Source organism: Dasypus novemcinctus, chromosome 1, assembly GCF_030445035.2.
Source record: "Dasypus novemcinctus isolate mDasNov1 chromosome 1, mDasNov1.1.hap2, whole genome shotgun sequence".
In the NCBI taxonomy this organism is placed as follows: domain Eukaryota; kingdom Metazoa; phylum Chordata; class Mammalia; order Cingulata; family Dasypodidae; genus Dasypus; species Dasypus novemcinctus.
The window spans coordinates 46,974,334-46,994,006 of NC_080673.1; the positions used below are offsets into that span (position 1 = coordinate 46,974,334).

The window sequence follows — 19,673 nt, forward strand, 5'->3', positions numbered from 1 at the left end:
GTTCCAAATGAGCAGGATTTTCTTGTACATTAACTATATCATATGAACTTGAGATTCTTATGTCTAGAGTCAAGAAAACTATCATTGAGGAATTGCATTGAATTTATATATAACTTTGAGAATTGGTATCTTTAAAAAACTGAATCTTATATATTAAAATAATATAGCTATTTAATCAGGTCTCCTTTTATGAAGAGTAAACTTTTATAGTTTAATCTATAAAGCTTATTGAATTTTCCCCTAAGTATTGCATAGCCTTATTACTATTACAAATGGTTTCTTTACCCTATTAATTGCTAATTGGTTATATTCTTGGTATATCAGAGAGGTATTGCTCATGTAAGTTAATCTTCAATCCAGTCATGACACTGAATGTTTAATCGATTCCTTTGAGTTTTCTAAGTAGATAAAGATAGGGCCTAAAAAGAATGATGACTTTTGCCTCTTTCTTTCTTATCATAACTCTTACTTCCTTTTCTTATTGATTTGACAAGGATCTCCAGTACAGTGTTAAATAATAGCAGTGACAGCAGCCATCCCTTCATGGTCCTGTCTTTATTGGGAATGATTCTAAAGTGTCATAAAGCATGAACTTTTTTGCTGTGGGTTTTCAGTAGATGCACATTTTCAAGATAAATAATTCACTTTTTTTTAGTTTCTACTTTTCTTTAATCATAAATGAGCTTTGAATTTTATTAAATAATTTTTGACGAAAAGTTACTAAGTTTTCTAATTACTAGATTTTCTAATTTTAAGCCATCCTTGGAATTCTCAGATAAACCCTACTTACACATTACAGTTTTAATTTACTATGAATTCATTATTTTCCGAGGATTTTTGAATCGAAGTGAAAACAACACTGACCTAAATTTTCTTTTTCTGTGCTACACTTTGGGGATTTTTAAAATGAACTAAAGAGTTTTCATGGTCTTTGTGCTCTCAAACATTTTGGATAAGATGGGAGTTTCTTATCATCAAAAGTTTGATAGAAGTCACCGGTAAAATCATACAGTTTTGCTACTTTGGCCATGGGAGAGAGGGATGGGGGTGGACAGTAGGGATAGGAGAAATAGATCTTCTGTTATAATTGGTCTTCTAAGTCTTCTCCAGTCAATATTGATAATTGGTATTTTTTAATAAGGGCCCATTTTATGTAAATTTTTTACATTTATTGTGATAAAGTTGAACCTGTTATTTTCTCATGATGTTTTAAATATTTTCTTTTTCTATGGAAATGTTGCCTGTTACTTGGAAGTTGTATAAAGATAATGGTCACTATAATTTGGATGGATGGATGGTAGCCCAATTTCACCACTCACAAGTTGTGTGATCTTGGGCTTGTTAATGAAAGTCTTTGTGCCACAGTTTCCTCATCTACAAATGCAAATAATAATAATAATTTATCTTGTAAAATGTTGCAAAATTTAAATAAGATATTTTATGTATTGAGAACAGTGCCTGTTACATAATAAGCATGCAATAAAACTTAGCTGTTACTGTAATTATAAAAACATGTTACATCCCCTTTTTCATTTCTTGTATTATGTTTGGTGACATGTCTATTTTTGTGTTCCTTGATTATACTTGCAAAGATTTGTTTCTTTTTCTTACAACCAGTTCTTTTGCTTTAAGGGCGAACTCTTATTTCCTATTTTATTAATTTATGCTTTTACCTTTAACATTTCCTTCATGCTCTGTTTTTGGTATTTATTTCCTTGTGTTTATTTTGTTAGAATTTTTTTCCTAGCATATTGAGTTGAAAGCTTTTTCACTGGTATCAGTTGTTGTTTTCTAACAATGAAATTAAATCTATAAGTGTCCTTGAATTCTGTGATAACTTCTTTCCCTGGAATTTGACATTTAGTCCTTTTTTGGGGGGAGGGCTTTCAATTCTAAACACATGAAATTTTCTATTACAGTTTCTCCTTTAGACAGTAAGTAAATTAAAAATACATTCATTAGGTTCCCAGGTAAATTGTTGTGGTTTTTTAAGGGGTGATAAGTATGGGAGGCAGGGTTGGGGAGTGTATCTCTACTTGTGCTCAGTGAATATCCCATGTATCAATTTATGAAATTTCCACAATGGCCAGTACTTGGTCAACGTTATAAATATGTTTTGTATGTTTAAAAAATAATTATATATTCCCTATTTATTTGGTAGACAATTCTATATATAAAAACCTATTAGAATCTCTCTACAATCTAATAATTACATTGAGCCTGTTATTTAAATCAAGAAAAACAATTTATTCAAAAATTTTTTCCCTCTACTTTAGAAGTTTCTAGGGGTAAAAGGCATTAAAGTCAATTTCTCATTTTTGTTTTTTTATTTGTATATATTTTAAAGCTATGTTGTGTTTTCAGTAAATCAGTCTATTTATGCATTTGTGCCGTTCCTATGTCCCTTTAATTTTTTTCTTCCTAAATTCTATTTTTTCTGATATTAATAATGTTACATGTCTTTTTATTGGCATTTACACTATTGTATGGGAATCCAAGGGAAACAAACGTGTGTTCTCTGACTCAAGGCAGTCCTAATCCTTAGGGCATATTTCTTTTGTATTGTTTTTTAAAAGTTTGAATTCTTGATTCTTATTTTATCTTTTATTTTCCTGTAAATACTTCATTTTGTTCTTACAATATTCTCATTGATGTACATAATTGATACAATATACCTTATATTCATGGCTATAACTAGGAATTTTCTAAATGTTTAAGATAGCTGCAATAAAATTAATATCACATCCAGGAAAACAAGATATTTGTATGTGAGTGTTATCTGACAGAAGCAACGAAATGATTAGCTTGCTTTTTAAACCTATGTTTTAAAAGTTTGAACATTGTGTACATATAACCTTTGAAAAAACCTGACTTTACTGTTCGTACATGCACTATATATCCCCTTCTTACTTGTAGTTTAAGACCATAGAATATGAAAGATTTCTTAAATGACTTAGAATTTGGTGGTTATTTTCTGAGCATTCATGTTAGAAGGGGGGAAATGTATTGGCTTCATTTTCTGATATGCTGAAGATTAAATGTCTGGTGAAAAGATGAACTATCCCTAAGATAAAAACTTAAAGCCTCAAAGAAATGAGGTGACCTGCTGCCTTAAAATAGTCAAGAGCTTGACATTTCTCTTCAGTTGAATTTACTACTTATTTCTTAACAGCAAATAAACAGAGAGTTGAAATAGTCTAAAAATCATTTGGTTTCATTTTTTAAAATTTTATCCAAAGATACGGTGGAATATTGAACTTAGAGTGCCAATGGATAGTTTGTAAAGAGAATCTTTATAAATATTTTTTTTTTCTGGTGACAAAATATCATTACCACACTGGAGGAAATGTCATAATAAGGGAAATCTGTATGAAAGTTTTGTTATTTACCCATACACCATACTCCATTGCATTGGTGAAAAGACTATGGACAATGCTTTGTTTTCATTTTTAATTCATGTGATTATTGCTTTGTAATCTAAACATTACTGATATTTGTTAGAATCTGGTCATGTTGATATCAAATTGTATATTGTTTTCTTCCAATCATTTTCATACTTCTTAAGTATTAAAAGGGAATATTGTTTGGAATATAAAAAAGGAGCAACATCAGAATATATATATATATGACAAAGCTATAGATATAAAAATTTAGTGGTTTACTTTTTCCAAAGAAACCTCCTCATGCACCTGTTTAATGTGAAAGGTTTTTTTCTTGAAAAGGTTGAAAAAGTTCTAATCAACTTTTGTACATTATGTAGAACTTCATTTTCTAAACTCCGCAAAAGAAAGTTTCATATTTAATGGGAAGTCATGAATTATTCCATTTATTATCTACTTCCTCCTTTCAAAGACATGATCTGGATAAAAGGCGGGGTGAATAATTTCAAAAAAATACAATACATTTTTAATGGGAAGGTGCAAACTACAGATTCTCATGACTATTAGCAAGTGTAGAGGAAACAGAATTTTACTTGCAAAACTCATCAAACTCTAGCAAAGATAAAATATATGACATACTTTAGTGAAAAAAGAATTCTGAGCTGAAGTTTTCTTTTTAATGTAACTTGTTGTTTTTGCTAAGTTTGGTTTTTATATTCTGCAGCTTTTGATTTTTATTAAAAGTTTGATATTTCATTCAGTTTTGTGGAAAAATGATAGTTCTTATATTTATAAGGATGTATGGAGAGAAGACCAAAGATAATTTTAAATGATGATATTATTTGAGACAAAATTTTCTAAACAATAGAATTTCAAAAAACTTGCAGCAATCACAGAATTGTTTCCAAATAACAAGTGAATATTATATTCCATAGAGTTATATGTTAATAAAATTTTGTAAATACTAATTTAGACAAAAAATATGCAATTGTTAAGCTAGCATTACCATGTTTGCATGTTTTTGCAGTTCCATTGTTTGTACATGGTGGAATGTAGCTCTTTTTTTTGTTTTCCTCCTTCTTCTCGTGTTTGTTGTCAGTTATATCAGGAAGCAAAATATAACAGAATTATGTTATTCTGCTTTTTTCTTCATCATTTGTAATTCACCAAAAATTGATCTTATTTTCATGCTTTCATTTTAAGTTTATATTTAATTGTTTTTTCTATAGTTGGAAGTAACGGTGTAATTCAAAAGTAAAGAACTCATATGATTGCCTTATTTAACCAAAGGTGTTCCGACCCAAGTGTTAACACTTCTGGCTGGAAAATACTTTCACTGAAAATCCCTTTTAAGCAATGGTGTTCATTTCATACTTCCTGTGCCTATCCTTTGACTTAAAGTATTTTTTTTTCAAAAAAGTTTGAATTTCATGAGAGTTTGCAAGTAATAAGACCACTTATAAAAATTGTATGTAATTATTCTTATATAAAGGAACTTTTCTTCCAGTGCTTTTTCACCAAACTTCAACTTCTACAGAAAAACTTTTTAAATGTGTTTAAGTTTAAGATTTCCCAGTAAAGAAAATGAATGATGTTAAAATCCTGTATGGCAGCTACATTAGTAAACATTTTGGTAAGACTTTATATTGACTGGCGAATAGTTTATTCATTTTGGATCAATGAAAATCACCATACATCTAATATTTGATTGAATAAGAGCCACCTGAGTAAATCATTTTGAACAGGATATGCATGTTAAAAATACGTTTATATCATTCAGGAAAATATTTAAAGCAATTGCAATGGTTGCAGTCTTTTACTGTCTGCTAAATAACCACGACTATCCTCTGATAATATGGTAACAGTCCCCAGTGAAAATATTTTCTGATTTATTAACATTTATTGATCTCACAGGATTAAGCTAAACATCAGTTCTAACATAATTAAATCTGAGAATCTTTGTTCCAATCTACACCAAAAAAATCCATATATCCTGTAATAGTGTCAAACTTGTTTAAATGAATTTTTATTGTGCTATTGAGAGATTTCTTTGCGGATCAATTTTTAAATATTTTACCGTGTGTTGAATTATTTTAGTAATAGTCCTATTTAGAAAATAATTGGGATAAATTTTATTTCACAGGTATTATCAATTTGAAAAAAAGTTGAACTTGGGTTAAATAATTTTTTTCCAAATGGCATTTTTCAATTTGTATATATATATTTTGAAAACGTTGAAAGTCTGACCATGTTTCTAACTTTCATTATAAATGATCAAATTTTATATTTTCCAAAAATATCAAGCAAAATTTGCATATGTTAACAGTTTCCTCTAAAGATTCAATTTAATAAGTTTATCCTTATTTTAAATTCAATTCCATAAACTTATAGGAAGGGATTTCATTTGTTTTTAAGCTATCAAATTGGTTCAGTTCTCGTTGCTATAAATCTAAGCCAAACCAAAAATCCTGCTGTATTAATACTTATTAATATATTCATAACATTTTATGTCGATTTTTTCAGTTCATACAATTAAAGGTAATATCACATTATTTATAGCATTATTTGTGCACTAATGTTAATGAAATTTCTAAAAAAAGTGTAAATTAATACATGCATTAGTGATGTTTGACTCTTTGGAATGAAGCTAAAATAGACTTTTTAAGTTTTTATTAAGATAATTTTATATAAAATTATAGATATATAAAACATATTACTCCTACAGCAAAAATACTGGACAATATTTGTACTCTCAAAATTATTTTCCTTTTCTGTTTTGCTTTTTCTTAAAGCAAATATGAAATATAAATCCACGGAAAATGAAGAGTATTATAATATTGTGGTATTAAAATTCTTATATGATTAATTGTAGCTGCAGTAATTTCACTTAGGAAGTTATTATGTTTATTACAATCCATGTTAAAACTACATATAAGTTGCAAAAATTGTATTATGTTCATTGTATATTCGTTATTCTATAAGGAAATTCCCCTAAAATATTAAGAAATTAATAACAATGTTCACTTGAATAATTAATTATGATCATAATGACAAATTATAAGAGAGGATAGATTCTTCTGCTCCAAGTGAAATAAATTCTGCTTTGTGAGATACAATATATAAGTAGTTAAATTGAGTCATATAAACATTAAGCAGGTAATTTATGATTGATGTAGTAAGATGCAAAATGAATGTTTTAGAGAAATCATAATTTTAAAAGTGTTTTGTATATGCATTTTATTCAGATAAATAAAATGCCTTGTTAAATATGTGTATGTTTATCTCTAAAATATAATTCTAATTTTTCCAAAAATGAAAATGGAATGGTTTGCAAACTAATTTGTGAAATATCACCTACCCTATTTACATTTTTAAAAGTTGAGTATTTGTTAACTGATCTCATAGATGTTTTGCAGTTACCAGATGGATGAGCTAGAATACTATGCATAACTTTACATTTATCTTCTTTTGAGTATCGCCTTATTTGCATATCAATTAAAATAATAACTGTATTAGATGATAATGAAAGTCATCAAATTTACATGATATGACTGCAGTTTGCTAAATTTCCAGTAGATGCCCCCAGAGACCAGTCAACTCATCGGAAATCTTTTAAATTTAAAAAGAACAAGATTTTTTTATATTGAAACTTTTTTTGCTATATTTTAATGTATATGGAAAATAAAATAAAAGTCCTAAAATTCTTAATTCTCCAAGGGTTGTTACGCAAAATATATGAGTAATGGTAATGTAATTTATGATTAGTATTAATATTATGATTAATAATTGTTAAAATTAAATGTGTAAAATTCAGAAAAATGCTTTCAGTTTTCAGTGTAATCCTATATGCTTTAAAAGTCACTTCAAACAGTCACATGTTTTTTCATCCTAATGTCTTCACGTGGCTAGGGAAATACTTTATTTTTGGATAAGTTGTTTAGAAAAAAATTACCTTTTTCATAGAAAAATTATAAAACATACTCAAATAACTTGCAATATGATTTTTATCAGTTAGTGTGGGTGATGTCAAGAAATGGCGATTTTTCCATTTTAGTTATATGAACTATCTTACCTACTCCAATATGTATGGGTGAGAATAGTGACTCATTTAATTCCATGGAAATTGTATTAACTGAAGCTATTTAAGTATTCATTTAAGAGTCAATATAATTACCCTGTAGGTGATTCCAATAACATTTATACTTCCAATATGAATGTAAGGCTGTTATAACTGATAGTCACATAGATAACCCACTAATGGCTTATAAATATTAACATAATGGAATAAAAGTATTATCCTGATTTTTGATATTGCATATCTTTTGAGTTTATTTTGTTAGATTAAATATAAATTTTATGATCTTGCTTTAAAGTTAATTTTATTGAGCTGCTTTTGAAATATTTTGTTGAATGTGAGCTTCACCTTGATACAGTAGTTTCAGTTTGCCCTATGAAAAATGTTTTAAATATGTAATCATATATTTATGTAGTGGATATTGCATTTTGATTTTGAAAACCTACTTAATAACGAATATAAATACCTTTATGTGCAGAATGAATAAAATCAGTTATCATATGTATCTATTACATTTATTCATTTTTTCACAGTTGTAGAACTGTGTGCTCTTTATCTGTTTGTTTGTCTTTGTTGATGTTTTTCCTATTAGACTTTACACCCTTGAGTGAGAATAGCGTCTACTTAATTTGCTTTGCATGTATGCTACTGGCAGTCAGCTTCCTCATTTTAAGAAACGGGGGAAGGGGAGGAATTCCTTCTGTGCTGCAGTCACAGAACGGTACCCATCTCTTTCCCTAATCCAACACAACCTGGATTAGCCTAGATAAGGGCTTAAAATGGAGTTACATCCTAATGTCAAATTATGTCAAAATTCCTAAACAATCTATGCAAATGGCCAGAAAAGTGTGTGGAGGAGGAAACGGAGAAGAAAAATCAACAATATTTGATATAGTAGGAGGCAATGTGGTGGGTTTGCAGCCAGAGAAACCTGTGTGTGAATTCCAATTTTGCCGCTTATTAGCTTGTACAGCTTTGGGCAAGTCACAACCTCACGAAAGACAGTTTCTTTATCTGTAAAAATGGAAGTAGTACTTTGTAGAGTTATTGTGTGGGTTAGAAATGATGTCTACACATTGCCTGACACATTGTAGGTGCTCTATAAATAGCAGCTATTCAAAATAGTTTAAGGCAGAATTTTAAAATGATTTAATATCTCCGTGGCTGTTTAACAGCCACTCCCATTTTTCAGCAGCTCCACACATTCAGTTTCTATTGAGTTATGTCATATTATTTAGTGTTACTTTCTGTCAGTTTATGGATTTTTTTATCTCAAATTTTTAGAGAAATTTTGATGTAAATTCAAAATAGCTACACAGAATCTCCGTGGAATAATGCATTAAAATGGTAAAATGGTAATAAAACCCATATGAAGTGCATGACCACTGCATTCTATTCTTAACACCATTTTTCTCCAGTTGCACCCTTATTCCCCTGCAGCCTCTGTTTTCTGCAGTAGGAAAGATTTTCAAGTGTTAAATTTTATTTCCTTGGAATGCAGATTCATAGATGTCCAGCATGTCCGTGGATATCACAACTTGTACTTCTGCAAAAGGCATATTTTCTGCCAGGACAGTTCTCCTCAAATTCCATAAATAAATAGCTCTCCCCATAAATTTCACCAGAATTCTCAATCTCTTTAACCCTTTTTTCTTCTTCTGATACTTAAAAACAATATATTTTAATTTAAACTAATATTCATGTTTTCATTTATAAATGAACCAAATCCTAAAAACTCCTTGTCCAAATAGGATGACAAATAAAATAAGGAATTTGAATTCTGTTTGTATTTCTACTGTGTTTTTTAAAAAAATATCTCTTACCATAATGCAAATGAAGTTTGCCTATAGTTCTTTGCTATGAAATATAAACCTGAGAAATCCAAATGCAATAGTGGAAATTGACATGAATTTTCATTTGCATGCACTCAGTTCATTTTGATACATGAAGAGTATTCTGAATAAAAGAAACAAATCAAATTGATTATGGAAGTTAAAATAGAAAATTTTTAGTAAATTGCTATGATTGCTCTATCTTGCTATCAGGTGTTAGTAATGAGACTTACATAGGCCATGATGTCATATGTGTATATAAAGTAGAGAGAATATCAACATAGTTATATATGTATATTTAAATACATTTCTATTTGGAATCTCTCCCCCAAAGAATATTCTCTTTTAAAAATTTACTAGAAATTTTAAAAATTGAAGTTAGTTATTTATCAGATGTTTGGGGACTGAAAGATGTCTTGGAAATAACTTAGTCCAATCCCTTCTGAATCTGTGTTCTTTAGTCACAGGCAGAAAAAACTGATTCTGATTAAGTGGAAAAAAATTTACTGGAAGGTATATCAGGTAACTTGCTGAATTTAGTAGAGAACCTAGCCCTTAAGAACAGGACAAGACCCAGGATCTTTCCAGGGATCTAGGTAGCAAGAGCTCCTTAAGAGTTTGGTCAGGACACAGCTGCTAGATTGATTGTGCTCTGATAGCCTTCTACACTCTTGTGTTATCTTGCCTCAAGAGTCAAGAGCCTGGGAGACAGGCCATTTGGCTTAATTTGCACTAACCCACCCCTTGACTAGGGAATCTTTGACTTCCGGTCCCACCAAGACTACAGTCAATGTGAGACGGAATTTCCAAAAGCATATGGGAGTGCTGTCACCTGTAGGAGTGGAACTAGAGGCTGGATGGGCCAGTTTCAACAAAAAACACTGTTATATTCCAGGTGAGAAAAGCAAGCCCCAGAGAGTGATTTTCTGCATTTCTGTCCCTGTTGGATTTGAACTGCGGCAACCTCCTGACTTCCTATCTAGTGTTTATTATTATTATCTAAAGTTAGAGTTTTAATTTTTATTTATTTATCAGGCACTTTATTTTTGCCCCAGCGTGCTTTCTTCATTCATAGGAAAACATACTAGTAGCCAATGCATAAACACATAAAGGTAGCAGCGCTTTTTTGAAGCATGAATGCATTTCCAACATCTTGTCCACCCTCTCCTTCTATACTTCCCCCTGCCATCCTTAACCTATCATCTGGGACACCACTTGGATGACCACCTGGGCTCCTCAACTCAAATTATCTGATATAATTCATCATCTTTCCCCAAAGCTGCTTATCCTTTTGTATTCCCCCCTTCAATAAATTACCAATTACCAATTACCCAATCCAAAAGCCTAGTTTTCTTCCTAGCTCTTCTCTTTCCACTTAATCACCAATAAATCAGTATTTTTAACTCCTAAATTTGTTTTGAATCCATGTACTTCTCTTCATCCTCACTGCCTTTACCCCAGTCACAGCTCCCCTTGCCTCTTCTTTACGTTAATATCAGAGTCTCCCATCTGTTCTCCCTGCTTCCAGATTTACTTCTCATCCATTCTGTTGGACCAGGTGTGAATTTCAGTCACAAACTCATGGGTGCTAAATTGAAAGTCTTTATTATTTTATAACTTAATTTTAATTTCTGGCCCTGAGCTTTGATCCTTCCTAGTGGAAAAATCCAATCTTGTAGTCAGTCCAATTCAGTGATTTCTCAGGTTATTCAAAGATTCTAAAACTTCTTCCTATCACCCTATTTTCCTACAGAGAAACTGCATATCACTGGCAGGGAGTAGGGATGGAGGATGTGGCAAGAGCTACCAGATTTAACAAAGAAAAATACAGACTGTACAGTTAAATTTGAGTTTTAAATAAACAGTGAATTTTCTTTTTGTCTAAGTATGCCCAAGCAATATTTGGGCCATATACTTAAATAATTTGTTTGTTATCTGAAATTCAAATTTAACTGAGCATCCTGCATTTTGGCTGACAACCTGGGGGGGGGGAGGCGGTAATCAGCATTTATTATCAGATATTGATCTAGGGCCTTAAGATAGACCTGGTCTTTGCTCATCCGATATCCATTTCCCCATCTTTACTAACCTAACTTGGTTTAGTAATGTACCCAGGAGCAAATAGGATATTTGATTTTCCAGACTGACTTACAGCAATGGGACCAAAGTGAAAATCCTCTAGGAGTTCCAGGAATGCTTTTTTTCCCCCTCAGTAACAGGGAAAGAGACAGCTAGTCCTTCCTATCCTCTTTCTTCTTGCCTGGAATGTGTCCATGATGTGTGGAGCTGTAGCAGCTCTCTAGCAACCAGCAGGGGAACAAGCAAGAGGGAACAGGACGATCACAGAGACAGGGACCTTGAACTTGCCAGGCCACTGAACCAAGACCAGCAGCCCCTCCCTTTAGGCATCTTGGGCTGTGAGAAACATAAACCTCTGTATTTAAAGGCACTGTGTGGCATGTTTTCTCTGACTTACAGCTGAATGCATTCCCAGCCTACGGGGTCCTAGACAGGTGTCCACATCTGGTGCACTCGATCCATCCTTTTTCTACCTGTCCTGGAAGCATGCTGCCTGACCCCTCAATGGCTCTCCATTGCTGCTCATTCTCAGAGTTGCCGCTGAGTCCTCCTTCCACCCCCAGTGGGCAGAGCACGCATCAGTCTTGCAGCATGCACCCCCTTGCTGTGGCCAGGTGATGTTGTGGTAGACAGGCCAGCTCTCTCTTTCCATGGAGCACACTGGAAATTTATGGCACTCCTCCCCTACCATCCAGGGGCTATGGGGAATGAGAGGGACTGGTTCTGATCCTCCTATAGAGAGAAACTCGTGCAGCGACTTCTGCTGCCTTTCCATGCCTTTGTGGCAGGGTGGGAGGACAAGGAGCTATAGGTAATCCTCGCACTTTCAAGAATCCCAGATGGGAAGCAGGACACAAGTGTTTTCTACTCTTAAATCCCACTGGATTTCACTTGTTGACTCTTGTTCTATGCCCTGGTCTCTTCTGGGATTTGACTAGAGTGAAGGGAAGAGCGGACAGAACTCTTAACAGCGTCTCACTGCCTCCGCTCTGTATTCTTCTCCACCTCGATTGGAGGGCAGGAACAAACACGCAAAACCCGGTTGTTTTCGCTTCCCCATTTCAAGTAATTTTGGTCTCATACTAGTTGATGCTTTTTGACCTTTTAGCCTAGGAATGTGATTTCTTCTCCTAGGGACAATTTGTGCAGCAATAGGTACCCTTTCTGTGGCGGCCAGATGGGGGAGGGTGGCAGCTCAGCTGGGACACTCCTTTCAGGCAATCTTACTTAAAATGCAGTCTGTGGGAAGCGAATCTGGCGCAATGGATAGGGTGTCCATCTACCACATGGGAGGTCCGCGGTTCAAACCCCAGGCCTCCTTGACCTGTGTGGAGCTGGCCCATGCGCAGTGCTGATGCGCACAATTAGTGCCCTACCATGCAGGGGTGTCCCCCGCGTAGGGGAGCCCCACGCACAAGGACTGCGCCCCGTAAGGAGAACCGCCCAGCGCGAAAGCAAGTGCAGCCTGCCCAGGAATGGTGCCGCACACATGGAGAGCTGACACAGCAAGATGACGCAACAAAAAGAAACACAGATTCCTGGTGCTGCTGATAAGGATAGAAGCGGTCACAGAAGAACACACAGCAAATGGACACAGAGAGTAGACAACTGGGGGAGGTGGAGGGAGGAGGAGAGAAATTTTTTAAAAAATGCAGTCTCATCAGGCCCTTCCCTGACTCAGACTCTCCAGTGGCTCTACACCTCTCCTAGCTTTGACACCACTCCTGGCTTTTAGGTCTCTGCCTAATCCCGGCTCCACCTTTTTCTCCGAATTCCTATCTCACCACTCCCCTCCTCACCACTCACTGTGTGGTTTGTTCTATACCTAAGCTGTTGAAAGAGCAATTCTTGGAGAATGGGGTTGAAGCATTTTTTTTTCTTTTGTTTCTTCATTTGTTTCTTCTCTCAATGATTTTAATGCAGAGTCAGGAGTTGAGAACCAGTAGAGCAGGTTTCCCTTTTCCCCGAAATATTTTCGCATACCTAATTTCATTTGGTTCTTCAAAGAATCCTGTGGGGTAAGTAGAGCAATTATTGATATAAACATTTTATACATGAGAATAACTGAGATTCAGGGAAGTTAGGTAAAATTGGGCTTAAACTCTAGTGGGCTAAGTTGAGTGCTATGTCCATTCTGCGGTCACCCCTCGGGCTGAAGTGTGGTTTGCTGGCCTGGCGGGGGAGCAGCCGCGGCAGGCCAAGCCGCTGCCCCCATAATAGGGTGGCTGGTCGGACTCACCGCCACCCCTGAAGGGAGCTCGGCATGGGCGCAGAGTGCCCTCGGGTCTCCCCTTCTCGGCAGCCATGCTTCCGCGGCCGCCCCTCCTCCCGGATGGCGCCACCTGATGCCTGTGGGGCGGCACGCTTCTTCTTCCTTCTCCCTGCGCAGGCGCAGGGCGGAAAATTCCAGTCTGCCCTTTTCCCCTCCCCCGACAGCAGCAACAGCCAGGCGTGGGTGGAAAAATCCAGTCTGCCCTTTTCCCCTCCCCCGACAGCAGCAACAGCCAGGCGTGGGCGGAAAAATCCAGTCTGCCCTCCACCCCAGCAACAGCAGCCACCAATCCCTAAATCCTGCCCCTTCCCCCAGCAACAGCGACAGCCAATCCCTAATCACCACCCCTCCCCCGTCCAGTACCTCCCACTGACCTTTTGCCGGCAACCAATCAGAACAGGGCGTGGCTTCGACCAATCAGCCTTCCCCAGCCCCTATAAAACTGTTGCCTCTCCCTCAATAAAGTGGACTTGCGTGTTTACCTTGTCTCCGCGGTAGTTTTTCTGTGTGCGCCCTCCAGTCCTGAGAGCCCCCGACAAGGGCCTGGCCTCCCTTGTCCCCTTCGTCGCCGGCTTCTCCGGGCGACCCCTTCGTCGCCGGCTTCTCCGGGCGACCCCGTCAGCCGAACCGCGCAACCCCTTGTGAGACCGATCCCTCGTCTGCTGCCGGACCGACCCCTCGTCCCAAGTGGGACCGACCCCTCGTCCCAAGCGGGACCGACCCCTCGTCCAGAGCTGGACCGACCCCTTGTCCGCAGCCAGACCCCACCTCTACTGACTGAGCAAGCCGCCGCACATTCCATACGAGACTTTTTATTGCCTATGGGATCACGTCAAGCCAGTTGATAAAATTGTCTCCTGTGATTTAAGTAAAAATTGTAATTAGCTCTATCATTTGGCCTTTGATTGCTTTTTTAGTGGAATGATAGCCACTACCCAGCTGTTACCCCTTAACCCTGCTATTTCCTATATAGCAATTTTCATCATCTGAAATTATTTGTTTACAGTTTATTTACTTATTTGTAACTTAATTTACTTAGTGGTTATGTTCCTTCACTAGAATGCAGACTTCACAAGGTCATTGAATCTCTTTGATCCAGAATAATACCTAGTACTTAGTAGGAAACTCAATAGCTATTTGTTGTATTAATGAATGGAATATTTCCTTTATCAGGCTTTATCTCTTTGCATATGATTTATTATTGAATTACAAGTGAATGATAAACCTAACAAATCATTAACTTAATCTTAACTGAAAATAAAAATATACTTAGTAATAGGTTTCAATAAATTTTCTCCATGAATGAATGAATAGACCACCATAGCATACAGTGAAGCCACTTACCACTTAATAGAGTACATTGTTATGATATTAAATGCCTGTTTTATTTTTCCTTGGCTTATTGACTTTTCTTGGGGGTGGGATGGGGCTATTTGCATACTCAAGGAGAACTCAGCCCTGGAACTTATATATCGATAATGTACTTCCATTGAAATTACTGTATTTTGATAATTCCTGGCATCTTTCACAAACTTGATGTTGTATATTAGAGGCAAATATCTTTTGATAGCTTTCAGTACTTTCACAGACGGGGAAAAAGGCTTGTGCCATTTTAACCTTTAATTGTTAGAATATAAAAACATGGCACGGATTTAAGGGACTAAATTGAAGCTTCAAGTGTTCTGATTCTTATTCCCAGTTACAGAAACTCATACAAGAAGAACATCTGTGTGGACATGCTGCGAGAGGGTTTTCATAAGTCCTTCACGGAGCTCTTTGCCCTAATGGAGGAGTGGGATGCCCTGAGGGAAGCTGCGAGAGTTCGGTCGGTCTTCTGGCAGCAGAGACCACTGGAAGAGCAGCCCGAAAAGCTGGATCACTTCTACCGTTACCTGACCAGGGCTGAGACTGCTGAAAGAAATAGTAAGTGGAGGGACTGTGGCTGAGTGCAGCAGGAGCCCGAGAAGCGGGCATCTGAGGGAAGATTCCAGATTGTTTTGTGTGTGACTTTGAAACATGAAGGCAATTTAGCACAGTACAACCTAGTGAACCAGGCATCCTTGTGGAATTAAGATGGGGAGTGCTGGATTACAAGGCTGCCATACATAAGGGTGGGAGGAACATCCTGGTGATGTCATTCTAAGCCAATGCATAGCACCTAATAATACATCCATAACTTCCCAATGTATTGAAATCTTTCATTCCCTTAATTATAATTTTTTTCATAATTTGTCTTTATATGTCCTCTGAATATTGACTTTAACTGAAGAGATAGTTTCAAAGAATACCATAACTTGATAATCATACTGATTTTCTTGCCTTTACATAATGGGCTTGAAAGGTTTAATCAAGAAGTCCTACAGATTTGACTGAGAGTTCATATTAGTGAATAGTGAAAAGATGAATAGCCTTCAATTCACAGTTGTAAGTACAATCATTAATTATGCATTTTCCATGTCACCATTATGGTAAATTTTTGTATTCTAAAATATTCCAGAAAGTTAATGTATGTTTGAAGTACTGTTGAAAATATTGTAACTGCTATTATAATTTTATTGGTATTGTCATAAGTATTTCTCAATTGTATATTAGGAATTGGACATTTTATATAAGCAAGGAAAGAAAGGAAATATAAATTTGGTGTTCTAAATTACTTTTTCTTCAATTTTTGTATGAAATACCATAGGACTTAAAAAGAGGCACTTAGTCCCTAACATGATGATGTGTATATTTTATTCCAGGCCTTTCTATGGAAAATAGAGTATTAGGCAAATTTTTGTTACTCAATACTACAATGGGGAAAGTTGCTGGGAACTTGGAAACAGCACAGGAGGGACAACAGAAGCCTTTTAGCCTCTACAGTGTGGCTGATAAATATTTCCCAACAGGTTGTGACCTGAAAGTAGAATTAGTCAAAATAAATTTTGCCCTTTAGTCATTTTTTTAAGTAGAATTTTGCGATATTCACCAAGTGCATTAAATAGAGACTTTCATTTGAGTAGCATAAATATGAGTCAGATATATCATGGGTCATAAATATGTGCCAACTTGACATAAAGCATTTTCTAATTATAAAGAAACTTAATGTGTTAAATAGTGAATTTTAAGGTAAAAAACATTTTAAATTTATAATCTTTTATGAAAATATCTATACATACAAAATAAAATGTTTCCTTAATTCCAAAGACATTAACAAAGTCCAAGCTTTATAAGCACTGAAGTCTTACAGACATGATATAAGTAAGGAAAGGAAATATTTTCTTCATTAAATGGTTTATCATATTCATAGTAACTAAGGTTTCTTTTGTTAAATGGGGCAAAATTGTCTTCTCTCAGTATAACTTCTGTAGGGTTTATTCTGTCATACAAGGTGCAGTGGTTTTGCCTCATTGAAATACAGAATTTTAAGTTATTGCAAAAATATTATTGGAAATATTTTAGTTGAAGGAAATTAAACATTTTTGAGTGGTCTTTTAAAAATTATTTTTATAGCCATTTAATTTTTCCATATTTAACACATGAGCTTTATTGGGGAAAAAATCGCAAGTTGAATTAGGAATGTCCCAGAAAATTTGATGTATGCATTCAGTGTTGTTATTAAACTTAAATTAATGTTAAATCTTAAAACCCATATCTATATATTTTATTCTAGAATATAGAGATCTGTTCATAGTTTTTCAAGATTCCATCCCCTATGGTCATGGAACCCGAGACAATTATCCTGAAATAACAAATCTCTGAGAATTCTCATTTCTTCTCATTGAAAAGACCATCACTCCAAGGTCACAATGAAGTTCATTTAATCAAAGCTATGGCACTAACAATAGTCATCTGGGGTCACTTCAGTCTCTTGAGACTTACAGAGCAGTAACCCAGAGTTATTTGAATTATTTTACAGAACATCTCTTGCTGTTCTATAGCAAAGAAGTGTTTAAAGTAAGCCAGTCATTTCTTTTTGGATTGTTTTCCATTTTTTAAAGTGTTTCTGTGCCCTGACAAGTTTCTTATATTACCCATTGGTGAGAATCATCTCTGTACCATTTGTAACATGATTAGGGCCTTAAGTCCCATGAGGCTGGGGAAGAAATGGCAATAATGGCAATGGGTAAATGAATCAATAGATAATGTAAACATTATTTATTCTGAACTTTAAGTTATTGTCAAGGGTTGAGCAGCAATTCTTTTCCCCAAAAGCATTTGTTTAGACACCCAAAGTATGTTCTACTTAAACATAATTCCACACGATATTTATAGGTTTTATGCAAACCAAAGCAAAAATAGTTGTCTGGTGAAATAGATTTGGGAAACACCAGGTGAATTAATGTTGGATTTAAACAGGATGGTTTATTGCAGGACTCAGCAAGGCTTTTAACATGTAGCTTCATATTGTGGTCACTGGAAAAGGGAAATTAGTAAGAGCATTTACAAATTGTATTTGATCACAGAATCTTCTTTTTTAAAAAGCATAATAATAAGGAACAGTCGTCTAAATAATAACCCAACAATAAAATCAGTTTTCATCTTATTGAATATACCTGCTGACAATACAAGGAAGTAGTCTAAAAGCAAGGAGGAAACTTCCTAAAATGCTAAAATAATATATATAGAGAGATAAATTGTCCAAAGATTCAATACTTGAATTCCGTTTTATTTAATACACTGAAAAATACTCATTTTTTCCCCATAGAAATATAGCATCTCTGACAAGTAGCCTTTAAATATGGAATCTTGACAGCTAATATAACTTATCCTAAATTTTAAAAAAAATTGGGGAATATTTTTCTATTAAGAATATTTTCTATTATAGAATATTTTTCTATATTTTTCTATTATTTTTCTATTATATACCGAAAGATATAAAAAATTATTTCAGGACCACACACATTTTTTAAAGTTCTTTATATACCTTCTTTTTTAAGTTAATGGAGTTTATGAAATGTTTTACTTAACAGTCTTATAAAAATAATAACTCTCTAATCAGTAAATGTGACAAAGAATATAAAATAGTACAAAACAGAATTTAGTGCTTAGTTTATAAAAGGTAGAAAATTCAGAATGGAAAGATAAAGCACAAGGAGCAGTTAGTTCTGAGGTATGAGTATTAATTTTAAATATATAACTCGGGTTCCTCTCTTTTAAACCTAAGCTGTTCCTATCTTGAGTGCCCTTAAAAAAATAGAATAGATCTCTAAAATTCCCCACTTCCTTTAGAAATGGGGAAACTTTTTTTCTACTTTATTTTCTAAGTACAACATTTATTTTGAAAGAAATTTAAATTTTCCTTGGAATTATGAAAGAAGTGTATGTAGAGGAATGGCATTGCTTTTAGAAATTTTTTTTGAAATATCACAATGACATATACAGCTCTTAAAAGCTACATTTTTTTACTGGCCCATGTTTCATTTTTCTGAACTGCTTGGTTTTAATGATAACAGTGGGCAAAATATAAATATTTTTCATAATTGTAATCCTTACAGAAACATATGGGATGACTTTTCTGATTGTAGTGAGTGGTTCATATCATTGAATTCTAACAGATAGTAATTGTTATAAAAAGTCCTTGGAAGGGGAACCCAGAAGCCAATTCATATTCACATCTGTATCTTCAGTGTGAATGCAAAAAGGCCTAAAGATTATTAACTTGTTCATATTCATTATTAGAGTAGTGTTTACAAGACCAAGACACAATTTACTAACACAAACATTTTGTTCAAATTTACTATTTCAAGACTTATTCAGCACTATATTGACACACTTATTAATGTACATATAAGTCAGATGCCACTTTAGAAAAAGTGTGCAAAAGGTTTATTTAATAAACTAGCAACTGTCGGAGTGAGAGAGACAATTAAGATTTATGCATTTTCAACAAAATGAAATACTTGTAAAAACAAAAGCACATAAATCCACTGTTTCATAACATTGCTGGAACTTAGTGTTTAAAATTTATAGGGTCATCTTGATCATCATTTCTTATATATCAGCCCCATGATTTCTTTTTCCTTCTGCATGGCAATACTTTGGTATTTCCATTT

General features: G+C 34.5%; 1 protein-coding gene across 4 annotated transcripts in view; it reads left to right on the top strand.

Moving 5' to 3' along the window:
• The window catches only part of TTC29 (tetratricopeptide repeat domain 29), a 271,916-nt gene that overhangs the window by 26,361 nt on the left and 225,882 nt on the right, over positions 1-19,673 (top strand). For all 4 annotated transcript variants that reach the window (XM_058284999.2, XM_058284958.1, XM_058285030.1 and 1 more), the window contains exon 4: positions 15,338-15,561. In XM_058284999.2, coding sequence (XP_058140982.1) covers positions 15,338-15,561 — 224 coding nt within the window. The remainder of the gene's footprint in view (positions 1-15,337; positions 15,562-19,673) is intronic.